Source organism: Panthera uncia (assembly GCF_023721935.1).
Source record: "Panthera uncia isolate 11264 chromosome A3 unlocalized genomic scaffold, Puncia_PCG_1.0 HiC_scaffold_11, whole genome shotgun sequence".
NCBI classification, from domain to species: domain Eukaryota; kingdom Metazoa; phylum Chordata; class Mammalia; order Carnivora; family Felidae; genus Panthera; species Panthera uncia.
The window spans coordinates 83,504,310-83,528,523 of record NW_026057578.1 but is presented as its reverse complement, the minus strand read 5'-3'; the positions used below and the strand labels follow the sequence as shown (position 1 = coordinate 83,528,523).

Sequence of the window (24,214 nt, the reverse complement as noted above, 5' to 3'; positions counted from 1 at the left end):
CACTGGGAGACATGGCATAGCCTTGGATAAGCAAATTTGCACCGTGAATCTTCAAAATTGGGTTTATAGTATTTATGGCTTCTGAAGCTTATATAAACATAATTTTTTTTTCCCTAGAGCATCCTGGAAATTCTAGAAAATTCATTCACTCTTTCATTCAACAAATATGTGTTGAGTAGCTGTACCCATGGCCGACATTGTTCTTGGCACTGAAGATGCAGAGATAAACAAGACAATGTTCTTTCCCAAATGGAACTTATATTCTAGTGGGATGACAGCAAATAAACAAACAACTGGGACAATGAAGGCAGTATAATAGGTGCTACGAAAATAAAGCAGGAAAAAGAGACAGTGGGGTGGGGGCTTGAGGTAGTGGCTATTTTAGATCGGTAGTCAGAGAAGGCTCCCTGTGGAGTGATATTTAAGTAGAGGCCAAGAGTGAATGGCAGTGGCCATGTGAAGATGTAGAGGAAGAGTATTCCCAACAGAGGTACCTGGTACAAAGGCCACAGGGCAGGAGGGGGAGCTTGGGGAATTCCAGAAACATGAGTCTTAAGGTAGAATGAGCAAGATGGGGAGGAAGGACAGGAGACCAGGAAGGGTAAGAGACCTCTCCCTTTAGTAGAGGTAGGCAGGAGCCCATCATGAAGGAGCATGTCATGAGAATGTTCAGGGAAGAGGTGATCATTTAGGAGACTTTACGCATCACAGACTGTGAGTTACAGAGGGCAAGTTCCTGACATCTCTCTTCTCTTATTCCTTCAATGAATCTTATCTTTCTACTCCTTAAATAGTGAACTCAAGCTCTTGTTCCCAAATCTCTTTTCCCTAATATCACCCACTCCTTTAGTGACTGTGGTGGCCAGGACTAGTCTTCACTCTATCTGGTTCTCATCTTTTCTGGGCACCCCTTTCAGTGGGCAGGGCCATGTGACTACTTCTGACCAATGGTCTACGAGCAGGAGAAATGAGTTCACTTTCAGCCTGCAGCATTTGATTAGCAGGGCACAAGCCTCAACTTCCTCTTTTCCCCTTGCAGTCGTGGTTAAGACAGTTTCAGGTTCCAGATGGTACAACTACAAGATGATGGAGGCTCTGAAAGCCTGGGCTACCAAGTTGCCACATGGAAGTCCATGCCCCGGAGAGTCACCCAACACAGGAAATCTGGGCATAAGAAAATGCACCTTTTGTTAAAGCACAGAGATTTTAGGATTATCCCACCATAACTGAATGGTACACTGATATAATTGAGTGGCTCTCAAAATTTTGAGCCTTAGGACTTCTTTTACTCATAAAGATTAGTAAGGACCCCAAAGAGCTTTTGTTTATGAGAGTCATACCTATAGTTATATATCATTTTGGAAATTATAATTGAGAAATTTAAAACATTTACTAATTCATTTGAAAATAACAAACCTATTTATTTTGTATTTTATGAAATGTATTTTATGAAAATGTATTTTATGAAATGTATTTTATGAAAAACAATTAGGTTTATTTTTTAATTTATTAAGATGAGTGGCAATGTTTTACACTTTTGTAAATCTCTCTAATGCCTTAAGAGCATTATATGATATTACATTACTAACAATACCATGATAACAGTTTTTAAAGCTTTGGGAAGCTACCAAGCTCATAGTGACAAATACAGATTTTCCAAATTTCTAATTTTTGCTTGAAAGCTCATATTTTACAATTATAACCAATACTGTTGGTTGTTTTCCTTGAAAAACAGGCCCACTTAGTACATTTTTGAGGAAATGTCTGTCAAATACTCAAGTTTGAATAATTGTAGTATATCTGCCTATAATTCTTTCAAGTAAAAATTGTTTTCCATGAAAAAATCTACCAACTCAGCTTGCAACTCCATCATACAAAGGCTTTTCCTCAAGATTGAGACTATATTTCAATATGCAGCAAGACAGGATGCTTAAATTGTAATCCAGCATGCCCTTCTCTGACTAGTCGCATTCTGTTGTTTTTTGGGTAATTGTCTCACTGCCTCTGTAAGCTCTGTGACTGCAGACCCCATGGTCTTTTTCTCCCTTGTAACCTCCATATTATTCAGTAGTCATTACTGAATGAGTATATTCTATCTTTCCGAATAGACCAATGGTAAGCACATTGAAATAGGGATTCTATGCTATTCTTCTTTGAATCACCAACACCTAAGACAGGGTGTTGGGCCCAACAGAGCACAACTGCGGTTCTTTATGACACTAAAGTTTATTAGGTACATTATATTAGGAGAGCCAGTAATAATGCCAGCAGTAATGAATCTTTATTTTCTTTCAATATCTATTGTAGAGGAGCTGAGTATGGTTGCAGATTGGCAGAAGCACGCACACACACGCACACATGCACACACATGCGCGCACCCACACACCCATTAGAGATTCCTACTCAAGAAAGAGAACTTTATAGGAACAACGTGGTCCCACAGAGCAGGGCTGGATGCAGGATGTCAGTATGCATTTCCTCCCACCATGGGGTATGTTGGTGACACTGAACTCTGCACACATCAACTGGAAGAAAGTCATCACCCACTTATTCTCAGCTTTATGTCATCATTCTGGAAAATTATGCTCACACAATCTATTTGCTCTCACTACATGTAATGAATGCTTACAACCACTAGGATCTTCTAGTTCTAGAAACCAATAGTATCAACAAGGCCATCCTCTACCTGGGGCAAAAACAGAATCAGTGTCCAGGGGTCGCTGAAAATCTTCATGTCTCAGCTTCCCAAGGTCCCAGAAATACCCCACCCTCACCAAGAAATCAACAGAAAACATTTGCTTTTAGAATTAAGCACGTTGGTGAGAAATGTATAATGTGAGACACAGATATAGTTTAAATTCTGTGAACCCACATGATAGAGAGGGTTAGCTCCTATACACTGTTTGGGACAGCAATTATTTATTTATTTATTTATTTATTTAAAATTTTTTAATGTTTATTTATTTTTGCAAGAGATAGAGACAGAGCACAAACAGGAGAGGGATGGTAAGAAAGGGAGACACAGAATCCAAAGCAGGCTCCAGGCTCCAAGCTGTCAGCACAGAGCCTAACATGGGGCTCGAACTCATGAACCGCGAGATCATGACCTGAGCCAAAGTCCGACGCTTAACTGACTGAGCCACCCAGGAGCCCTGGGACAGCAATTACTTTTAAAGAACCAAGTTTTTGTTAACATTGCTCTTGCTCCTGAGCCCACTGACAAGCTAATGTCATCAGTTTTCCCTCTATTTTGTAAATCACAAATTTAAATATAATCCAATTGCGAGTGTCAAATTTACACTACACTCTAGTCAACTGAGTTATAGATAGAGAGAGAGACAGAGAGAGAGATATGTTATACTCAATAGTGTCTTCAGGATGAGTAGGTAAGCCACATCAAATTATCCTTAAAAAACAGCCATGAGCAGGGGCGCCTGGGTGGCGCAGTCGGTTAAGCGTCCGACTTCAGCCAGGTCACGATCTCACGGTCCGTGAGTTCGAGCCCTGTGTCAGGCTCTGGGCTGATGGCTCGGAGCCTGGAGCCTGTTTCCGATTCTGTGTCTCCCTCTCTCTCTGCCCCTCCCCCGTTCATGCTATGTCTCTCTCTGTCCCAAAAATAAATTAAAAAAAAAAAAAAAAAAAAAAACAGCCATGAGCTACTACACTATTGCCAAGAACACATTCTGACATTAATGCTTTCTTCTTTCTGAAAGACTAGTGTCACCTCTTACATTCTCTTTTTATAGCAGCTTTATTGAAATACATAAACCCCATACCATAAAATCCACCTTTGAAAGTGTACAATTTGGTGGGTTTTAGTATATTTATGGAATCATGCAACCATCGACACTAACTTTAGAACATTTTTAACAACCATAAAGAGACCCTGTACCCATTAGCAGTCACCCTCTGTCCCCACCTCCGCCAGCCCCTGGCAACCACTCATCTACTTTCCATGGATTTGCCTGTTTGGGGTATTTCATACAAACAAGTTCATATACTATGTGGCCTTTTTTGTCTGGCTTCTTTCAATTAGCACAACATTTTCAGGTATGTTACAGCATGTATCAATCCTTCAGTTCTTTTTCATAGCCAAAAAATATTCCACTATACAGATATGCCACATTTTGTTCATCCATTCATTAGCTGATGAGCATTTACGTGTTTCCATTTTTTGACCATTATAAATAATGCCTCTGTGGACATTGCGTACAAGTTTTTATGTGAACACGTTCTCAATTCCTTTGGGATTTATCTATGAGTGGATTAAAAAACACTTTAAGGATTGAGTCAATGCAGGGATGAGAGTAAGTCAAAAGGTTTTTTTTCACAGATCTGTCAAGCTCCCGAGACTAAAGGGACATTAGAAGGGAAAAATGAGTTATTAAATAACAAAGGCAAAGTCAGAATAATAGGTAATAATAGCCTAAAGAAACATTTATCTTGTCCTGGTCAGTTTAAATTAATTTTAATATTACATAATTAACTTGGAAAGACATTCAAAAACACTAAGAACAATTATAAATCTGTCTTGCTTTTTTAAGATATAAATTTCTAGGTTCTTTTAGAATAGAAAACATTAGTATTTAACAAGGATACTTTTGGTTTAGTGATTTATGATTTCAATACTAAGCCTACTGCTGTGTTCGGATACCCACCTGCTATTAAAGATTCTAAACTGTATTTCAAAAATTCTAAGTCACCTAAAATGAAGAGTACTACAGGGCTTAAAGTCGTTTGAGAACAGAGATATACTTCATAAAACTGGAGAATAAGGGGGTTATTCTTGAAATAAAAGGCCAGAATCTTGAACACTAGCAGACAACTTGCTGCTTTCATCTGAGGAAAAAGAACTAACATCATCTGAGAAAATTATGGTTAAAAATCATTTCTATATCTTTTAATGTAATGAAAGAACATTGAGAGTTAAAATAATCAGGCAGGACTTCAGGTTTGAAAAAAAACCCAAAACTGTCAAATCCTTTGGGTTTTTCTACTTTCAAGTTCAGACATACAGTAAATTACAGATATGGGGGACAAAATAACATTTCCTGCATGGTGAACATTTCGATAGTCTAGTTGAATCTATTTTCTGTATCCATTTGGTACTAATTTCCCCAAGTTTCAAAGCATAAAAGTAGTAAATGAAATTGTAAAGCTCATATGCAGGGTACCAGAAAAAATAACAGCCATTATATGATGGCTGTCACTTTTTAAAGCCTGGTTCTGCTTGAAGAATTACTGCAATAGCAATGAAAGAGGCATGCTTTCCCACCCATGATGTAATTTGCCTAGTTATGCTTGCCTAGTATTCTATAAAGATAGAATCTTTGGAAAAAAGAAACAAGGCCAAACTTTGTGCAACCTATGGCTTTTACTTTTTATTACCAACACACAAAGTAAATGAAAAAAATATCAATTGTTTCTCTTTAACTCTCGGCTTCCTATTTCCAGATGCTTTAAATAGGATAGAAAAAGCAAGGCAACAAAACAAATTCCATCCACTACATGAAGGTTGACCTATCAATGTTTCATTTGCAAAGAGTCAATAATAAAGTCATAACTATAAAAAGAAGGAAAACAATTATCGCTTAAGTGCCTCCTTAGTTCCTGAATTTTTTCCAGAAAGAACAATATGAGCTATATATTAGCACAGAAAAAAAGTTACTTTTTCCTTTTCATAAATTTTTTTGCTTCTTTCAAAAGCTCTTCCATATCTTCCTTCTCTTGGTCTTCCTGCCCTGGTTCCCAGTCAGAATCTTCATCTGTTGGCTCATATTCTTCTTCCTCATCATCTAGAAAACGGTCATTGAGGTCATACTCATTGGATTGCCCAACATTATCACTATCTTCATCTGATATGCTCCTCACTGGAAAAAAAAAAATTTTTTTTTTCGGTACACAACAGATCAATCACCACTCAAACCTGAGAGTAGAGATATCTAACTATAAAATGTCTTTCTCTGACAAGAAGTATTGTTACTTAAGACATTGCTAACCACCACAAATTTCTAGAAAGAGGGCTAAAATTATTCTTTGTTAGAATTCTAACTTTTTAAAAAACATTTGTTTAATTCTAACTCTTCCTACCAAGAGGATCCTGAAACTAAAATGTCCTGTGAGGGCACCTGGGTGGCTCAGTCAGTTGAGCGTCCGACTTTGGCTCAGGTCATGATCTCACAGTTCGTGGGTTCAAGCTCCACCTTGGGCTCTGTGATGACAGCTCAGAGCCTGGAGGCTGCTTCAGATTCTATGTCTCCCTCTTTCTCTGCCCCTTCCCCACTTGCACTCTCTCTCTCTCAATAAACATTAAAAAATTAAAAACTAAATTAAAAAAATTTTAAATGTCCTGTGAGATTCCTAATAATGGTTCCTTAATAATATAATCAAGCGTGCCTGGGTGACTCAGTCGGTTACGTGTCTGACTCTTGATTTCGGCTCAGGTCATGATCTTATGATTCGTGAGTTCGAACCTTGCACTGGGCTCCATGCTGACAGCACAAGCCTACCTGGGATTCTCTCTCCTTCTCTCTGCCTTTCCCCTAGTCTCTCTCTCTCAAAATAAATAAGTAAATAAAATAATAATATGATAATCATATTTATGCTCTCCTACCCTCCGGGGCAGTAGAATGTATTTTTGTCCCAGTTATTTACTATCCGTCCCTGTCATATGATTATATTTAACCACCCCACTGACATCAGACTTGGCCAAAGAAAAGTAGGTGGAAATGGTGTGTGTCACTTCCAAGGAGAAGCTTTAAGAGCCTTTCTGTAGTTTCTGCTGCAGCCATTTTCCCTCTGCCACAGTCTCCCTCATCCTAGATACAGGCTGATCCTTTAGTTCGGCTTCCAGGATGAGAACACACATGGGACACACGAAGGAGAAATACACCTATTTATTGTTGTGAGGCGCTGAAATTTGGGGACTGTTATCACAGTAAAGCTGGCACAATCTGTGATCAAATAAGAAAATATGAGTCTACACATTTTGTAAAGTTTAGTTTTATAGATCTTCCAGTTCATGTTTCAGTGACTGGGATTACTGAAAATATCAGGATGACTATGGTAACACCATTAGAATTTATAGGTTTCTAAATAATACTGGAATTATAATAGAGTTTTTCCATCTCGAAATCCATTTCTTCCCTCATCCCACTTTTTTATTTTCATTGCAAGCCAACAGGCTTATTTTAAGATAAGCTCCCTAGGATGATGTGGAGCATTTAAGAAACAAGTAGGAAGATTCTCTCTGGAAATCTATGAATGGCAGAGGACAATCCCTGCGTGAACACCAAATGTAGGAGTTAAAAATATTATTGTTTGTACTTCTGTATATGCTTTACTTCACCTCTTCCTAAAATGTTCACATGCAATAGACAGTTAAAAAACACAAAAAAACACAAAAAAGTAAGGTAATTTATCTGTCCTCTTAATTGCCATAGTCCAGACATTTACATTTTTCTTAATATCGCTATTCATTTCCAGAGAGGATTTGAGCCAGCTTATATTAATGAGGTCATAAAAAATACAAAGGAAAGTAGAAACTAAGAACACAAAAACCAGAATGTAAACATGTCAACCTTCATTTTTAACATAATTATTATAAATTGAGCATCAGGTTTCTCCCCAAGTTTCTTGGTAGCCAAGGCTAAAAAGGCTACATAATGATTTGCACAGTGCTCATTAGCATAAAAAGCACACCAGTCCCTTAAGGGAAATGTAGCACTGTATTTATTTGTATACATTTCTCATCTCCTGTAAGTATCCTGAGGGCATGTTTTACATCTAGCTAATCTCAACTCCCCATATAACTTTTATGACAGAAAACATTTAAAAAACATTTAGAGGGCAGTTCGCAGATGGCAAAAGGAGGGAGGGAGGAGGGAAGAACATCAATATTCTTCTTGGCCATTCTGCTTTGGAAGTATTTCATATACATAACTAGTGACATCTCAGCAAAGCATTTCCTTTCAGATTCAGAAATTACCCTGAAGATTTATAAGAGAAACATACATAAAGCTGAAACAACTTCAAGTTCTCCTCCTGCTTTATTGGCTGTTCCTCTTCTCTAACATACTCCAGTCTTATATCCTAAATTCCCAAATGTATATCCTAAGCCCTGCCAACACCTGAATTCCAGACTCCTTTATCTCACTGCCTATATACTCTCTCTACTTGCATAACTAACAGGCATCCGAAACATATTCCCAGAACACAACTCTTGAGGTGCTTCACCCAAAACCTTTCTCTTATCAGTCTTAGTATATGACTTCTCCAACCTTGACCTTCTCCAAGAAATCTTGGAGTCATCCTTGAATATCCCCCACTGAAAACCCAATATCCAATATGTCAAGAGATCCTATTGACTCTGCCATCAAAATCTATCTGCCACTTCTCACTACATCTACTCCATACTCTGGTCCCCATACCATCATCTTCTTTTTTCAACCAGTTCCAATGTTCACCCAACTGGTTTCTGGCTTCCACTCTTGTCTATTCTCCACAGAGGAGCCAGAAAACCTTCCAATAGCTTTCTATCTCACTCTGAATTAAAACCGAAGTCCTTACTTATAGGTCCTGGCCTCTATTGCTTCTTGGCCTTTTGACTAAGATCAAGTGTATAGGTCCTGGCCTTAAGACCCTACACAACTGGCCCACAGCTAGCTTTTCTGATCTCATCTGCCACTCTTCACTTACTCGCTTTGTTTGAGTTCTACCCTTTCTTTACTGCTCCTTGAATAGTACAAGCAGGATCATCTCCAGGGCTTTTGGAGTCACTCTTCCCCTTGACTAGCATGCTCTTCCCCGAGATAATCACCTCTCTTACTCTCTCCTCCAAGTCTCTGCTCTAATATCAAATTTTCAGAGTCTGTTTACCATCCTACCCAAAATGGCACCTGCTTCCCACCACACATACCCTTGTCATTCTGTCTGTCCTCTTACATAACTTTTCTTCTTAGCAGTTACCACTACGTGACATCATATAGTTATTTACATATACATTGCCCACCTTTGTAAAATTCTACAAGAGCAAGACTTTGCCTCTATTGTATCCTCAGCTCTTGTAACAGTGCCTAACATATAGAAGACACTTAATATGTATATTTGTTGAATATATGAATGAACAAATCAACTGCTGAACACCTTTAGTTTTACAGAAATCCTTCATATTATAACCTACACTTTTATCACTAACCTGTCTATACAATGAATTACAATAAAGACTTTTATTTAAATCCTGCTAATTGAAGGGGCTTTAAGCTTCAATGAACCCTGGAAATCTTTAGCAACTTATTGGGCAGGCTCATTTCTTGAGCAATAGGCCATATTATTTGTTTCCTCAAAAAATTGTTTACATCTATCAAATTGTCATTTACATAAACATTACACTCATATTCTTTTAATAGGAGGTTCAGAATCTAAAAAAAAAAAAAAAAAAAAATATAACAGAACTCCAAGTAGCTGGTAGTCAAATTTCATCCATTTTACTTCACATGAACAGGTATTTTGTGCTTTAAGTAAAAGCACCTGAAGAGTCAAACTCAGCTCTAGAATCTAGCTCTATGTCCTTTGTTAGTAGTGTCATGTCCATACTTCTTAACAGGGTTTTAAATGCTGACATGTGATTATCTTTCTGGAATCAATTATAATGGACCCTCCTTAGCCAATTAATGCATGACTTTAAATATTCCATAGTGTAGGGGCACCTGGGTGGTTCAGTTGGTTAAGTGTCTGACTCTTGATTTCAGCTCAGGTCATGATCTCATGGTTTGTGAGACAGCCCTGCATCAGTCTCCATACTGACAGCTCAGAGCCCGCTTAGGGTTCTCTATCTCTCCCCTCTCTGCCTCACCACCCCCTCCACTTGCACACATGCTCTCTCTCCCTTTCTCTCAAAATAAATAGACATCTAAAAAACAAATAAAAATAAATATTCTACAGTGTAAATGCCATCTAGATGGGCACCTACTTTTTTTTTTTTTTAATTGCTGAAGGTGTTTTTAGAAAACGTACAGTTTCTGCCTTTTGATGTAACCATGCAGATAGTGAAACTTTACTTATTTGGAAAATGCTCTGAATCAGCACACCTACTGATGTGAATTATTATATGATTTCCTGAATCATGGAAACAATCTCAACAAGCCCGGTTCTTAACTAAACATGGCTACCACCTAACCTAGGAATAAAATGCCTATCTTTACCACACAATTAGTAAGTTTTTATACAAAAGGGATATGAAGAACACTGAAATCAAGGCGGGAAAAAAATCCCATGCATGTACTCTCTAACTGGGCAAGCTGAAACACAGTATAGTATCTGGATATCTGGATTTAAAGTGATGCAAGTAGTCACATTCACATAAACCTTGCTAGTAGCACTGTTTGCTATACAGAAATTTCAAAGAAAGCTTCTCATACAAGGAAGCTTGTTAGTAGAGAACCAGGCAACATTCGATGAGGAATCCCATCACAGAAGATCCCAAGCCAAGACTCCAGTATTGTCCAGAGAATGCCGTGGTTGGTGAAAAGCTTATTAACATGCTAAACTAAACTAACAGGAGATACAGCAGTAGCTGTTTAACTGTTTACTCTACAACAAAACATAATTTTTTGTAGTGTTATTTTTTGTAGTTAAATTTCCACAGAATTAAATAGCATAATGCCATTTTTGAAAAAATAAGTGCCTATATGTAGCATTTTCTTGTATTACAACTACCTGATTTGAAATATAATTCTTGAGTGTGTCTGAGAAATCAGAAGTGAGCTTGTTTAGGGGCTCCTGGGTGGCTCAGTCAGTTAAGCGTCCGACTTCAGCTCAGGTTATGATCTCATCTCATGGCTTGCGGGTTCGAGCTCCGCGTCGGGCTCTGTGCTGACAGCTCAGAGCCTGGAGCCTGCTTCGGATTCTGTGTCTCTGGCTCTCTCTGTCCCTCCCTACTCACGCTCTGTCTCTCTCTCTCTCTCTCCAAAACAAATAAATATTTAAAAAAAAAAAAAAAAAAAAAAAGAAGTGAGGTTGTTTCTTCCAAATCAAGGCGAACTCAGAAGTCATTTTTTCCCCTACCTTCACTTAGAAGCTTCTTGCTGCTAGTTTTCTGTTTTTATGTGATAGGCCATCCCCTTCATTCAACAAAAAGTCTCTTTAAAAAGCAGCATGGTAAGAGAAAGAGGCTAGACAGATGGGAGGGTAGAAGTCCAAAGATCTGGGTCATCAACAAGCCCATAAAAAATGAACAAGTCATTTAACTTAATGGCTTAATGGAATTTATGTTTTTATCTGTGAGTCAATGGATGTTGATTAAATTACTTCAAAAATCCTTTCTGAATTCTGATTTTAAAACTGAAGTTCTAATTTTAAGGCCAAAGTAGAAATCTTCATTTTCTCTATAGATCAGTGAGTAATATGAAATGTAGGAATGGACTGACAGCTTGACTGCACGAAGCAGTACAAGAGAAATAGGCTGCCACTTATTTTTAAAAATTGATGGGTAACATCAGACTTCCATGATGGAAAATAACCACCGTTAGGGAAGAAACAAACTCTTAACATGTTTAAAACAACATGGTATTAACTGGTTGGAATTAGGCTACAGCAATTTCTGACTTTTCTATTTATGCAGAGGAATGTGTGATATGAAAATGACAATTCCTAAATTTGTATCTAATCTTTCTTTTACAGTTTAAAATTTCATTGTCAACTCTTACCCCAAGAACATAAGTCTGAAGAGCTAGTGAAGAGTACAGTGTCAAATACATGTTGGAAGAAATGCTGGTTTTACAGAAAGAAAAGATTGTTCCAAACTGCTGATTTTTGCACACAGATTTCGGGTGTTAGGATCTAAGATGCCAGATGCCTCATAGCAGATTTACAGCTTAACGTCAATAATTCTTCAGATTTTATTTTCCTTTACCATTCTGATCTACTTTATTATATATGAATTTCTTTTTTTAAATACCATTGCACTAGCCTTTTTCATATCCCCAAATCTCTCAGCTTTCCCCACACTAAGCAGCAGTTTATATAATCTCATTTAAGTTCCATTAATTTTCACAATAGCTTTTAGAGCTTTTGGGTTCTACTTCTGGGGAAAAAAGCATATATAAGCAAATGTGCGCATACAGTGGCAGAACTAGAGAAATATTAAAATAGCTATCAGTAGAAAATTCTAAATCTCCAGGCATGAATGGTACTGACAGCACGGAATAATGCATATCACATAACGATAAAAGCCAGAATGACTTCAATAATCAGATGACAAAATGCTAATGATAATTTCTTTTAAATATCTCAACAGGTAAGTTAACTAAGAAAGTATAAAATAAAATTTTCCTGGCACTGATTACTCTTGCATTCAGTATCTTGTGCCAAAACCCCAGCACTTTAAAAAAGTGTGGGAAGTTAGTGAAATTTTAAGCCAATTAGATATGTAAGAAGTTTAACACATGGTTGCATCAAACCTACAGAAAACAAAATGCACTACATAAATTGTTACGTGTGTGGAAGAACTCTGCAGACAGAAATGTTCCAGGAGTGCTACAAATCAGAAGTTAAACAGTAAGAGTTCAACGCAGTTATTTTAATAGTGGTACTATATTAAATTTTATTGTCTTATTGTGTAGTTATGATACCCCCACCTCAAATTCAACATGCTTAAACTTTAAAAAAAGGAGACGGGGTGCCTGGGTGGCTCAGTGGGTTAAGTGTCCAACTCTTGATTTCAGCTCAGGTCATGACCTCACGATTGTTTGATGTTCTCTTTCTCTCTCACTCTGCCCTTCTTTTTTCCTCTCTCAAAAAAAAAAAAAAAAAAAAACAAACACAAACAAAAAACAAAACAAAACAAAACTACCTGGTTCTTCCTCCTGATCTCTACGATATGTAAATGTCATCCCCAGTCACCTGATAAACTGTATCATAATTCTGAGTCATCATTATTTCCTTTATGTCATCCCAGCCCCCACACCATAACCAATTAGTTGGCAGATCTGATTTTTCCTTCAAACTCTCACTTGTATCCAATTCTATTTTTCCATTCTCATGGTGGCCACTCTAGTTCTGGCCCTTTATTCAATTGCCTAATTAACACCCAGAAGACTTCTCCCACTCTAATTCAGACTGTTCATTCTCAGAAGCTTGATTTGGATAAAATACTGCCTCACCATTATTTGCCAATGCACCTACACCTTTGGTCTAACTTTCAAGAGCTTCTATAATCTGGATTTGATATATCTTTTCATTATCATACACAGTAACTACAGAGACTCTCCACATTAGTTAAACTGATCCACTTACTAACTCCACACACAACTTACCATTTCTACCTAGATGTCCTTGATTGATCTATTATTAACTTTGACTGGGATGTCCTATACCTACCAACCACAAAGTTAAGAGATAAAGATGATTTAAATACAACCAAGACCAATTTCAAGAACAACTTAGCATAAATTCCCACATCATGGTCTGCCCTGATAAGTCCCACTAGAAAGTGCTCCTGCCCTTTCCTTGGAGATTTTAGACCATCTCATCACAAGCATATAGAGCCAGAACTGGTTCTCATGGATCTCCGTAACTCTGCTCACTTGGAAGACATAATAAATGAATAAGTAAGTGTACAACAAATTAGTATACAAACACGATTAAGAACTTGGGCGATGTTAAACTTTAAGGATTTGGGAGATGAGAAAAACAAGGATGTTAGAATTCAGTGTTAAATATCTCTAAGTTAAGAAATACAATGAGACCCCCCAACATTCAATTTAATATTTGAAATACTCCAGACAACCTAATTTGTAAGTTTTAGAACAGGAGGAATGTTCTGACTACATTGCCATGTAACAACCCTTGAAAGTAGATTAAAAATAAAACTATCTATACTTTAAAAAAAAACTGTCTTTCCAATGAAAAGTTTTTCTTATAGCTGTTGCAAAAATATGCCTTCCTCCAGAAGATTCTCTAATAATAATTCAAAGAGACTTTTCAAAGAAAATTCAGATATTTTTAACTATGCCATCTGATGCATATTGATAACTTTTAGGAAAATGGTTCCTATTTCTATAAAAATACAGATGTGTCAAATGCCTTTTCATGGGACAGTGTTAAACTTTGTCAGTGAAATATAGCTCTAATTGCTATACATTACATGACTCCTGGAAGGAAAGTTCATTTAACCACCATACATGCTATATCACTAGATATAGCCCCAGTAAAAAAAAAAAAGTGTAACATATAACCTCTATACCCTATTAGCTCAGATAAAATGAGTTATTTGTGTCTGGAGTACCAAAGCATGAAAGTGTGTTTCAATGAGAAATTTCAAGTGGAATTCTCTTATGGCGAAATTCATTATTTTCATCACTTGGTTACAAGGTGGTTATGTTTACGCACACACAAGTGCATGGGGTCATAGCCTGTATAGTATGCATTTTATTCTCTCACTCTGTGGGCAGAAATACTGTATGCTGAATTGGCCTCTGCACTATATAAATGATATGAAGAAGCCAGAATCTGTTAAAGGTAAAAAATATTAGGGTTTGGAAGCAGGGGAAAGAGAAGGTAAAATAGAACTGCTGTACCTAGGACTGAAGGACACTTGATCATTGCTTCTCTGGTATCTGTCCTCCCTCCCTCTCCTTCTTCCAAAACTTTAGTTTCTGTTGGGGATCCCTGCAGTGACCCTATCTTGGTTCCAGGGATGGTACGAACTAATCAGTGGTCATAGTGATTGGTCCAAGAGTAAGAATGTGATCTAAACCAGTAAAAAAAAGCAAATTTCCTGATTCTTCGTAGGAACAGTGAGAGCTAAAGTTATTCATCCTCTCTCTCTCCTTACATATAAACATGGGTGCTGAATAAGGATGCACATAGTTCCTTCGTTGGGACAGGAGCCAGTCTTAGGATAATAATGACGCCTCTCAAGACAGAATGATGAAAGGATATTGGGTCACTGGTGACAATACTGACATTACTAATGAGTCAAAGCAGTAAAGCTTATCTAAATCCATCTCTACTTCTGGATTTTTCACTTAAAGAAGTCAGTAAGTTCTCATTACCCTTTGGGCTAGCTTGAGATCATGTTTTCAGGTACTGGCAAACAAAAGAATCAAAACAGATACAAGGATACATATACATTGTTATGCAGTGATTGTAGAAAACCTCTGCTACATAAAAAATTTATCACTATTTTTCATCTAAGAAAAATCATTAAAATCAGCAAATTCATGGAGGCAGAGATAAAAAAAAATTCACATAAGTGGAAACTACATCTAGGTTCAACAAGAGAATCATTTGACAGTTTCATTTTGAGTTTACTCAAGTAAAATTACTTACCTGGATGTGTACTATGTCTATATTCTATCTTGTGCTGGGGATTCTTCCTAAAGCAAAACAAACAAACAAAAAAAAAAAGGCAAATATAAGATTTTTCCAATCACTAAATATTAGTAAAGACTATTTAAATTAAACTAGAACACTCACTAACCTACAAATAAAAATTAGGTCCCAATAAGTGTTTTATTGAAAAGCATTTGCTTTTTTGTTATTGTTGTTAACTATAGTCACTATGTTGTATGAAGCATCTGCTTTTTAATTATAACATTTAATAAGTGCCTACTACATGCTGAGCATATTTCTGGGGAAATATCTTCTGGGCAGATATCCTGGTGAACCAAAATTTTTACCTCAAGACTTACTAGAGAAAAACAGTATAAGACAAATAAAATACAACATATCATATTCCCAAAATACAATACTGTATTTCTAAAATGTCAATGCCATATATCATATATAAAAATATAATGTAAAGTAGTGTATAAAACATAGAACACAAAGTATCAAATATGTGTGTCTATGTGTGTATGCATGTAATGTCTAAGAGGATACTTTTAAGGCTCTTCTTGAATCCAAAGACCAAAGCACTTAAGTCATATCTCTAAAGATTTCCAGTTGTTATGAGGATACAGAAAAATTAATTTGCATTGAGAAATTCATATGACATATTCCAAAGTCAAACGGAAACTACTGTTTGGATATCTATTTTTTATTATACGTACTCATGATCTCTTCTATTATTTTATTAGCTAAACGCGAATAAAATAGCATTTAGCTAATAAACTGCCCAGGCAGCACAAAATCCAAAGCAGTAACTGGTCCATCATTACCAGCTTGATGAGTACCTCTCTATGGTGGGCTAATGTGGGAGAGCTGGGGGACACTGACAATAGGTATGTGCTGAGGTGCACCGCTCATACGAAGCTGTTGTGAGAATTCATGAAGAATACGGAGCAAGTCCTTAGTCTAAGGACGCAATAAGTTGTAAGTAATTAATGTTAGCCATTGACACATCCATCACTGGTTCCAGAAATAGTCATGGGGCACTAATTGCATGTCAGTCTCTGTGTCAAGTGTCAGTGACATTGCTTATTGCTAATATCTCTTCTTTTTAGGATAGCATTTAATACAGTATAAGATTGCAACCACACAGTTAATTAGGGCCATAACTCAACAGTTTTGAAAAGTGGAAAAAAGATTCTACAAAAGACTGTGTATTTGGGATAATTAACCCAAATGTGACCTTTTAATGGAAAAGAAACTTCAAAGTTGAGAGAAATAAACTGGACAACTTAAATGCGGCGAAGAGAAGTGCAAATGAACAAAGCTGCTGTGATGATTTGTGGGAAGACCTTTCCTTACTGACGTGTTTAATTCAGCCTGAATTAAAATTCAATTAATGCTGGACAAGTCAGGGGAGGAAGAACAGACACATGAGGGACATTAATACCAAAATTATTCTTCATCAATAATCTAGAAAAAGACCGTTGGTCATCTGAGATTATTTTGGGTAACCTTTTAAAAACTCTGTGTGTGTGTGTGTGTGTGTGTGTATGTGTGTGTTAAAATTAAACACACTGGTAGCTTTTTGTTTTGAAAAAAAATATCAAACATACTAAAAAGTAGCAAGATTAGTACCCTGAAATTCCATATACCTTCATCGAGATTCTTCAAATGTTAACCCTCTACACAGATGCTCCATTGTTGCTGCTGTTGTTGTTGTTGTCGTTGTTGTTACTACTTATGGTCTTTTGAGATTTAAAACTTTTTCTTTTTTTAAAAAATTTTTTAAAAGTTTATTTATTTATTTTGAGAGAGACAGTGCAAGTAGGGGAGGGGCAGAGAGACAGAGGAGACAGTGAATCCCAAGCAGGCTCCATGCCATCAGTGCAGAGATTGACACAGGGCTTGAACCCACAAAACTGCAAGATCATAACCCAAGCCGAAACCAAGAGTCAGACACAACCAACTGAGCCACCCAAGAACTCCTCTCCTTCTTTTTAAAATGTATTTTTTTTTCAGGTCTTAAGCAGTCCTGTCTTTTCCCACTTTGCCTTTAATAATTAAGAAAAGAAATATTAAAAAGTTAAATACAGTCTTAATTGTTTGCCACCAGAGCCTCTTCCAAAACGGTATGGAGGTTCATCAAAAAATTAAAAGTAGAAATACCATATGATCCAATAATTCCACTACTGGGTATTTACCCAAAGAAAGAAAAACACTAATTCCAAAGGATATATGCACCATATGTTTACTGCAGCATTCTTTACAATAGCCAAGATATGGAAGCAACCTAAGAGTCCATCGATAGACAAATGGATAAGGAAGATGTAGTGTGTGTGTGTATATATACATATATATATGTGTGTGTGTATATATATATGTGTGTGTATATATACGTATATACATATATATGTATATACGTATATATACACACACACACATACACACACACACACACACACACACACACACACACACACACCAGAATATTACACAGCCATAAAAATGGATGAAATTGTGCCATTTGCAATAAATAACATGTATGGCCCTAGAGGCTATTATGCTAAGTGAAATAAGACAGAGAAAGACAAATACTATATGATTTCACTCTCACGTGGAATAAAAAAAAAAACCAAATGAATAAACAAACAAAATCAGAATCAGACCTATAAACACCAGGAACAAACTGACAGTTACCAGAGGGGAGGGAACTGGGGGATGGACAAAAATGGGTGAAGGAGAGCTTCCAGTTATAGAATGAACAAGTCATGTGAATAAATGGCACAAAATAAGGAATATAGTCAATGATACTGTAAGAGTGATGGTGACAGATGGCGACTACACTGTGGTCAGCATATATAAACTTGTTGAATCACTAGGTTGTATACCTGAAACTAATGTAACATTGTGTGTCAATTACACTCAAATAAAAAAAGTACAGAAATGAAACCAAGGACTTGACAGAGACTCAAGTACAGTTTACGCACCAAATACCAGTTAAAAGACTGATGATAACAGTTGTCAATGCCAGATAGACTGAAAGTGAAAACAACATTTTTAAAAGGCAGATGCGGGTGGGGAGCAGGTAGTGATTCAACCTCAAGTTTGCAGAAGGTGGTTCCCCTTCTCTATTATCTTTTTTATTTAAGTTTATTTTATTTATTTTGAGAGAGAGAGAGTGAGCGCATAAGCAGGGGAGGGGCAGAGAGAGGGAGAGAGAGAGAACCCCAAGCAGGCTCTGCGCCATCAGCATGGAGCCCAATGCAGGGCTCGATCCCATAAACCATGAGATCACGACCTGAGCCAAAATCAAGAGTTGGACACTCAATCCCCTGAACCACTCAGGCGCCCCCTGTCTTCTCTATTATCCTGAAACACATCCATAATTGCACTCATATACCCCATCTACATAATCTAACCTTACATACTACCTAGGCAAACCATTTCAGAATGAAAGATTTCTAAAAAAAAAAAAAAAAAAAAAAAAAAAAAAAAAAGCTTAATACTTATATATTCCAAAAAGAGCAGAAAAATGTATTATGAAACTTTGTACTCAGAAAACAAAAAAAAGATTTTCAGCTCCATGGACAGATTTTCATCTGCCTTAGAGAGAGAAATGTTTCTTTGAGGCTCTGATAATAGTTTCCACCCTCTCACACAACTTGCTATTTTAAGACAAGTGTAAGACTGCAATGGAGGCCAGAAGCAACTAGTTGATTTGATACTCTTCCACATTTAGAGGCCAAACTCTATCTTGAAAACAAAGAAAAACTATCCTCTGTGATAAGTTCAAAAGTTTCCTGTTCAGGAACTTTAGGATATATTTCCAAATATATTTTCTTCGTTGATGATAAATATAACTCTCAGAATAGACACACTTCAGGAGGAAAATGAGCCGAGAAAGAAAAGATAGTATATCACATGCAAAAGTACATACTCAAAATAAAAACAAATTTTAGACATGTTTTGTTTATGTAGCAATTTAAATGTTAAAAAAATAAGTATTCTGAATGTTAAACTCTTAAATTCTCTTCTTCTTCAAGGTGCCCCATAATCTCAGTCCCAACCTTTATCTGCAGCTCAACCCTTCCTTCATTTCTACTCTGGGGAAGTAGTTTTTGATTCTTTGCCATTGATAGATACTTGCTCCCAGCCTTTTTGCCAAGAATATTCTAAGTATACATTGCCTAAGTTAAAATCACCTCCCTCAGAAAGGCAATGCCGATAATCACTGGAACACAGCCCTAGAATATGTCATAGATATCTACTGTTTGGTACTCACTACATAATTTCTTATGTTGTCATCTAAATTTTCAACACAAATGTGTGTGTGTGCACGTGTGTGTTTTATCTCTATCATCCATCAAATCAGTCACTGGAAGCCACAGAGTTTTTCTTATACCTTTCGATACCTTTTATAGCACCTTCTACAAGGTGGCATTCAACGGTAACCTTAACAAATTTATCTACTAGAATATAATCAACTCTTTTCTTTGAAAAAAGTTTTTTAATTAAGCTTTTACATGAGTTCCCAAAATGATGGAATATTTTATATTTTTCTATTTTATAAGAAAAAAAGAAACTTGTTTTTGCTAGCTTTACTATTATTTCTTAAGAAAATAATTGTTGAGGGGTGCCAGGGTGGCTCAGTCAGTTGAGTGTCCGACTGTTGATTTTGGCTGTGATTATGATCTCACGGTTCATGGCTTGGAGCCCCGTTCGGGCTCTTCACTCACTTAAGGTGCAGAGCCTACTTGGGATTCTCTCTCTCTTCCTGTCTCTCTCTGCCCCTCCCCCACTGATGCACATGCACGCACATGCTCTCTCTCTCAAAATAAATAAACTTGGGGCGCCTGGGTGGCGCAGTCGGTTGGGCGTCCGACTTCAGCCAGGTCACGATCTCGCGGTCCGTGAGTTCGAGCCCCGCGTCAGGCTCTGGGCTGATGGCTCGGAGCCTGGAGCCTGTTTCCGATTCTGTGTCTCCCTCTCTCTCTGCCCCTCCCCCGTTCATGCTCTGTCTCTCTCTGTCCCAAAAATAAATAAAAAACGTTGAAAAAAAAATTTAAAAAAATAAATAAATAAATAAATAAACTTAAAAATTATTTTAAGACAATAATTGTTGAAAAGAATGTGAAAGAATCATTTGCAATACAAATCGAAGTTTAAAATTCTAATTGGTTGGAATACAAAAAGCAGTTTCTAGCAATTTCTAAACTGATAAGTTTTTTCAGTTCATGTTCATACTTAATTTTTTTTAAAATAAATCCTAACCGATGGATCCTGATGTTTTCAGACCTCAGTTTTGAAAGGCAGTTTTTCTACTGGAAAGATCCCAGAGAATGCCTATTCTATTAGGTTGGAAACAGTGTCAATGTGCTGAAACTGCTTTACATTCACACAAAGTTAACAATCCAAGTACTCACTGAACCTTTTTGTACAAACCTAAGCCTACAATGTGTTAGAATTTCCTGCCATTAACAATTCATATTACTTCCCCAGGAAACAATGAAAATCTAACAATCATATTAAGCAGACTCCACTGTAATCAGTTTCCTGAGATACCGACTGCTCAGCATAAGACACTTAGCTCTGGTCAATCAACTGTGCAAGGAACACAGGAACACAGAGTCACAAATGCTTAAGAAATGGATGCCATGTGTCTCGGACCTGTTCTGACCTGGCTTGTTAAACGCTGGATCACTGGCATTGCTATGAAAGGGGTTCAGGTTTCAGGATCAAAAGAGCTGATTTTGAATTTGAACTATACCTTTTACTGGTTATGTGATTCAGGACAAGTCCTATAAACCAAGCCATCATTTACTCATCTGTAAAGCAGGGATAATACTGCTTACCTCACACGGGTTTGTTCCAAGGGTTAAATATGTATATATATGTATAAACACTTGTAGGCTATTAAGCATATTCCAGGTGTCAGCTATTTTTATAGAAATAGAAATTAACGGGGCGCCTGGGTGATTATTCGACCTTTCTGGCTCAGGTCATGATCTCACAGTTTGTGAGTTCAAGCCCCACACTGAGCCCACTGCTGTGAGTGCAAAGACTGCTTTGGATCCTCTGTCTCCCTCCCTCTGCCCCTCCCCCACTCATTCTCTCTCTCTCTCAAAAATAAACATTTTTTAAAAATTAAAAACAAGAAATAGAAATTACTTTTGCTTTTAGATAGCCAACAATGTTTGGAAACTCTATGTGTTAGTAAAAGTAATTGACAATTAATACTAAATACCTGATTTGGCTTTCAATAATACATATTATTATGATTGAATATTTTCCCCATACTTCTCACACTTATATAATATTTTCTAACACTTACCTATGCATATCTCATTTTCAAAAATCAGTCATTTCATAACAAAGCAGAATGTCTTTTTCATACAACCCTGGGTTGAGGCTAAGTGGCAATTCTGTGCAGCTCCATGGGGACATATTGAGCATCTGAAATAACTTTCAAGAATAATGCCAAGTTCCACTAGGACTTTTTCCTAATAATGAATGGAAATACTTAGAGTTCATTCATAAAAGATTTACATGCATCTTATTCACAAATGGCATTTTCTGTAACTTAGCAGGCCTCAAAATCCTGAGGCTCTGAGTTGATTTTTTTTATTATTATTAATTATTAATGGTAATCTTTAATTTCTACACCTAAAACTATAGACCCATAACCACACTGGGTTTAAGGAGCTGTTATATTTTAAAATACACATTGTCGAAAAAAAATTTTGCTTTTTATGATATTGGTATTTGATACATATCGGAAGGAAGAACACTCTAGGAAGAGGAAATAGAAAATGCCTGTAAATTTGCTAAGGCCCTGAGGTAGGAAACAAGCTAGGATATCTGGAAAAACACACAGATTTGTGTAGCTCAAAGAGAATGGGTGAGAAAGAAAACAGCAGGAAATGAAGTCAGAGAAGGGCTTGTAAGCTATGATAAAGAGTTTTGTGGGAAAGTATTGGGAGATTTTGAGTACGAAAACATGACAGGACTTAATTTTAGAGAATTACTCTGGTTGCTTGGAAAATGAACTATTGGAGGTCAGGAGGAGAAACAGGGGTATCTGTTAAGAAGCTATTGCAGTAGTTCAGGTAAGAGATGATGGTGGTTATGACTCAAATAGTAGAGGTAGGGGAAGTAAGAAATGGTCACGGTCTTAATATGTTTTCAAGGCTGAAATGGCAAAAACCACTGATGGACTGAATGAGTCATGTGAAGGAAAGAGAAGCATCAAGGCTGCTTTTAGGTTTGAGGCCTAAATACTGTGTGAATGGTGAAGTCATTTACACAGGTGAACACTTGGGGAAGAGTTGTTTACTAATGATAAAAATCAACCGTTCTGTTTCAGATGTAGTAAGTTTGAATTACCAAAGTGTGAGTCTGGTGTCATTAAATTGAATTAGATCTTCTCAGGAGTAAGAACAGAATACAGAAGGGTTGCAATCAGAGAACCGAGCCCTGTGGCCCTGTGATAATTACAGGTAGGGAAAAGAAGAGACAGCAAAGAAGGTTAAGGAAGAGCAGCCAGGAATATAACTGGTCTGGCTTTATGAATATGAATAAATTGCTCTGTCTTCTGGATAACCCCACTACTGAGTGCAGGACCCCAGAATACAAATGATCCAACCTCTGTGTTTTCCATGTTTTCATGAGAAGTTGAAGCCCAGGAAAATCAAATGACATGCAAAGTTATGCCACAGAGTTAGCATAACCATCTACAACCTAAGTCTGCCGACTTAAAAACCCATTATCTCTCCACCGTATGCAATACCTAAAGATTAACTAGGCAACAGTAACAAAAACAGAATAATACTGTTTATTTTTGTTTACTTCCAAAGATTTGGTAACTTAATACCAAAAATTTTAAATGAACCTGAAGTACTATTTTACATCAGCTTCTACAATAGTGACTAGTACATCGGATGCTCAATATTTGCTCAATAAGTGATCATACTATTATTTTTGTTTTCATTACAAAATAATTTATCTTGCATTTTTGAAAGCCACCATCTATTTTAAAACCTAAAGCAAAAACATGAATCCTATGTTACCAAATATCAAGTCTCAAAATTTAGGGAAAAAAAAAAAGAGTTACCAAATACAGTCTTCATTAAACAAAAAAAGAGAGTAACCAGCATGAGATAATAGAAAGTAGCCAATTTGTTAATTGAATATCATTACAATTTACTATCTGTGCCAAAAGAACTCTGAAATTCTTATATATGTGCAATTAACACTAAACATAACAAAGGTAATCAAACTTCTTATTATGAAAATAGATGCATATTCAAATAAAGGACCAAGAAAAACAAAGTCACAGAAGACATTCCAGTACATTTTTTCAAGGCTACATAAATATAATTGATGTGGTTACTGCTACTTCTAAATGAAGTTTAAAAAAAAGTATAGCCATGTCTTATGTAACACTGCACAGCTAAGCAGTGTATTTAGTCTAAGATACTTTCTTCTAAGATTATATTCTTACACATGATTAATGAACTGCCAGCATCACAAACAATAACAGGTTACTCCCTCTGTGTGCAGATCCTATAAAAGTGGATAAGACACTATCAACTTTGATTATTAACTAAAAATGATTGACGGGTCTCACATGATTGATTCTGGAAATCTCAACTACCAGACAACTGAGTTTTTCCTTATTAAAACCTATTCATTTTGCTTCAAATAAAATAATAACGGATTTACACTAAACACACATTCCTAATTTTTATGAAGCAACTCCCCAAAATCAGTATCTCCTAGTTTAAAGCATACGTTTGCATACATGATCAATTAAGGTAATATTGCAATAACTTGGGACACTTTTCAAAAACAGGAGATAGAATGAAATTTTAGAGCATACCTA

At 36.6% G+C, this 24,214-nt stretch overlaps 1 protein-coding gene across 1 annotated transcript in view; it reads right to left on the bottom strand.

Annotated features, from left to right (window-relative positions):
- Positions 1 to 3,646: 3,646 nt before the first annotated feature.
- APLF (aprataxin and PNKP like factor) overlaps positions 3,647 to 24,214 on the bottom strand; it is an 82,875-nt gene continuing 62,307 nt past the window's right edge. The window contains exons 9-10 of the mRNA XM_049651561.1: positions 15,331 to 15,377; positions 3,647 to 5,870 (exon numbers count right to left, since the gene is read on the bottom strand). Of these exons, the coding sequence (XP_049507518.1) occupies positions 5,665 to 5,870; positions 15,331 to 15,377 (253 nt within the window). The 3' untranslated portion in view covers positions 3,647 to 5,664. The remainder of the gene's footprint in view (positions 5,871 to 15,330; positions 15,378 to 24,214) is intronic.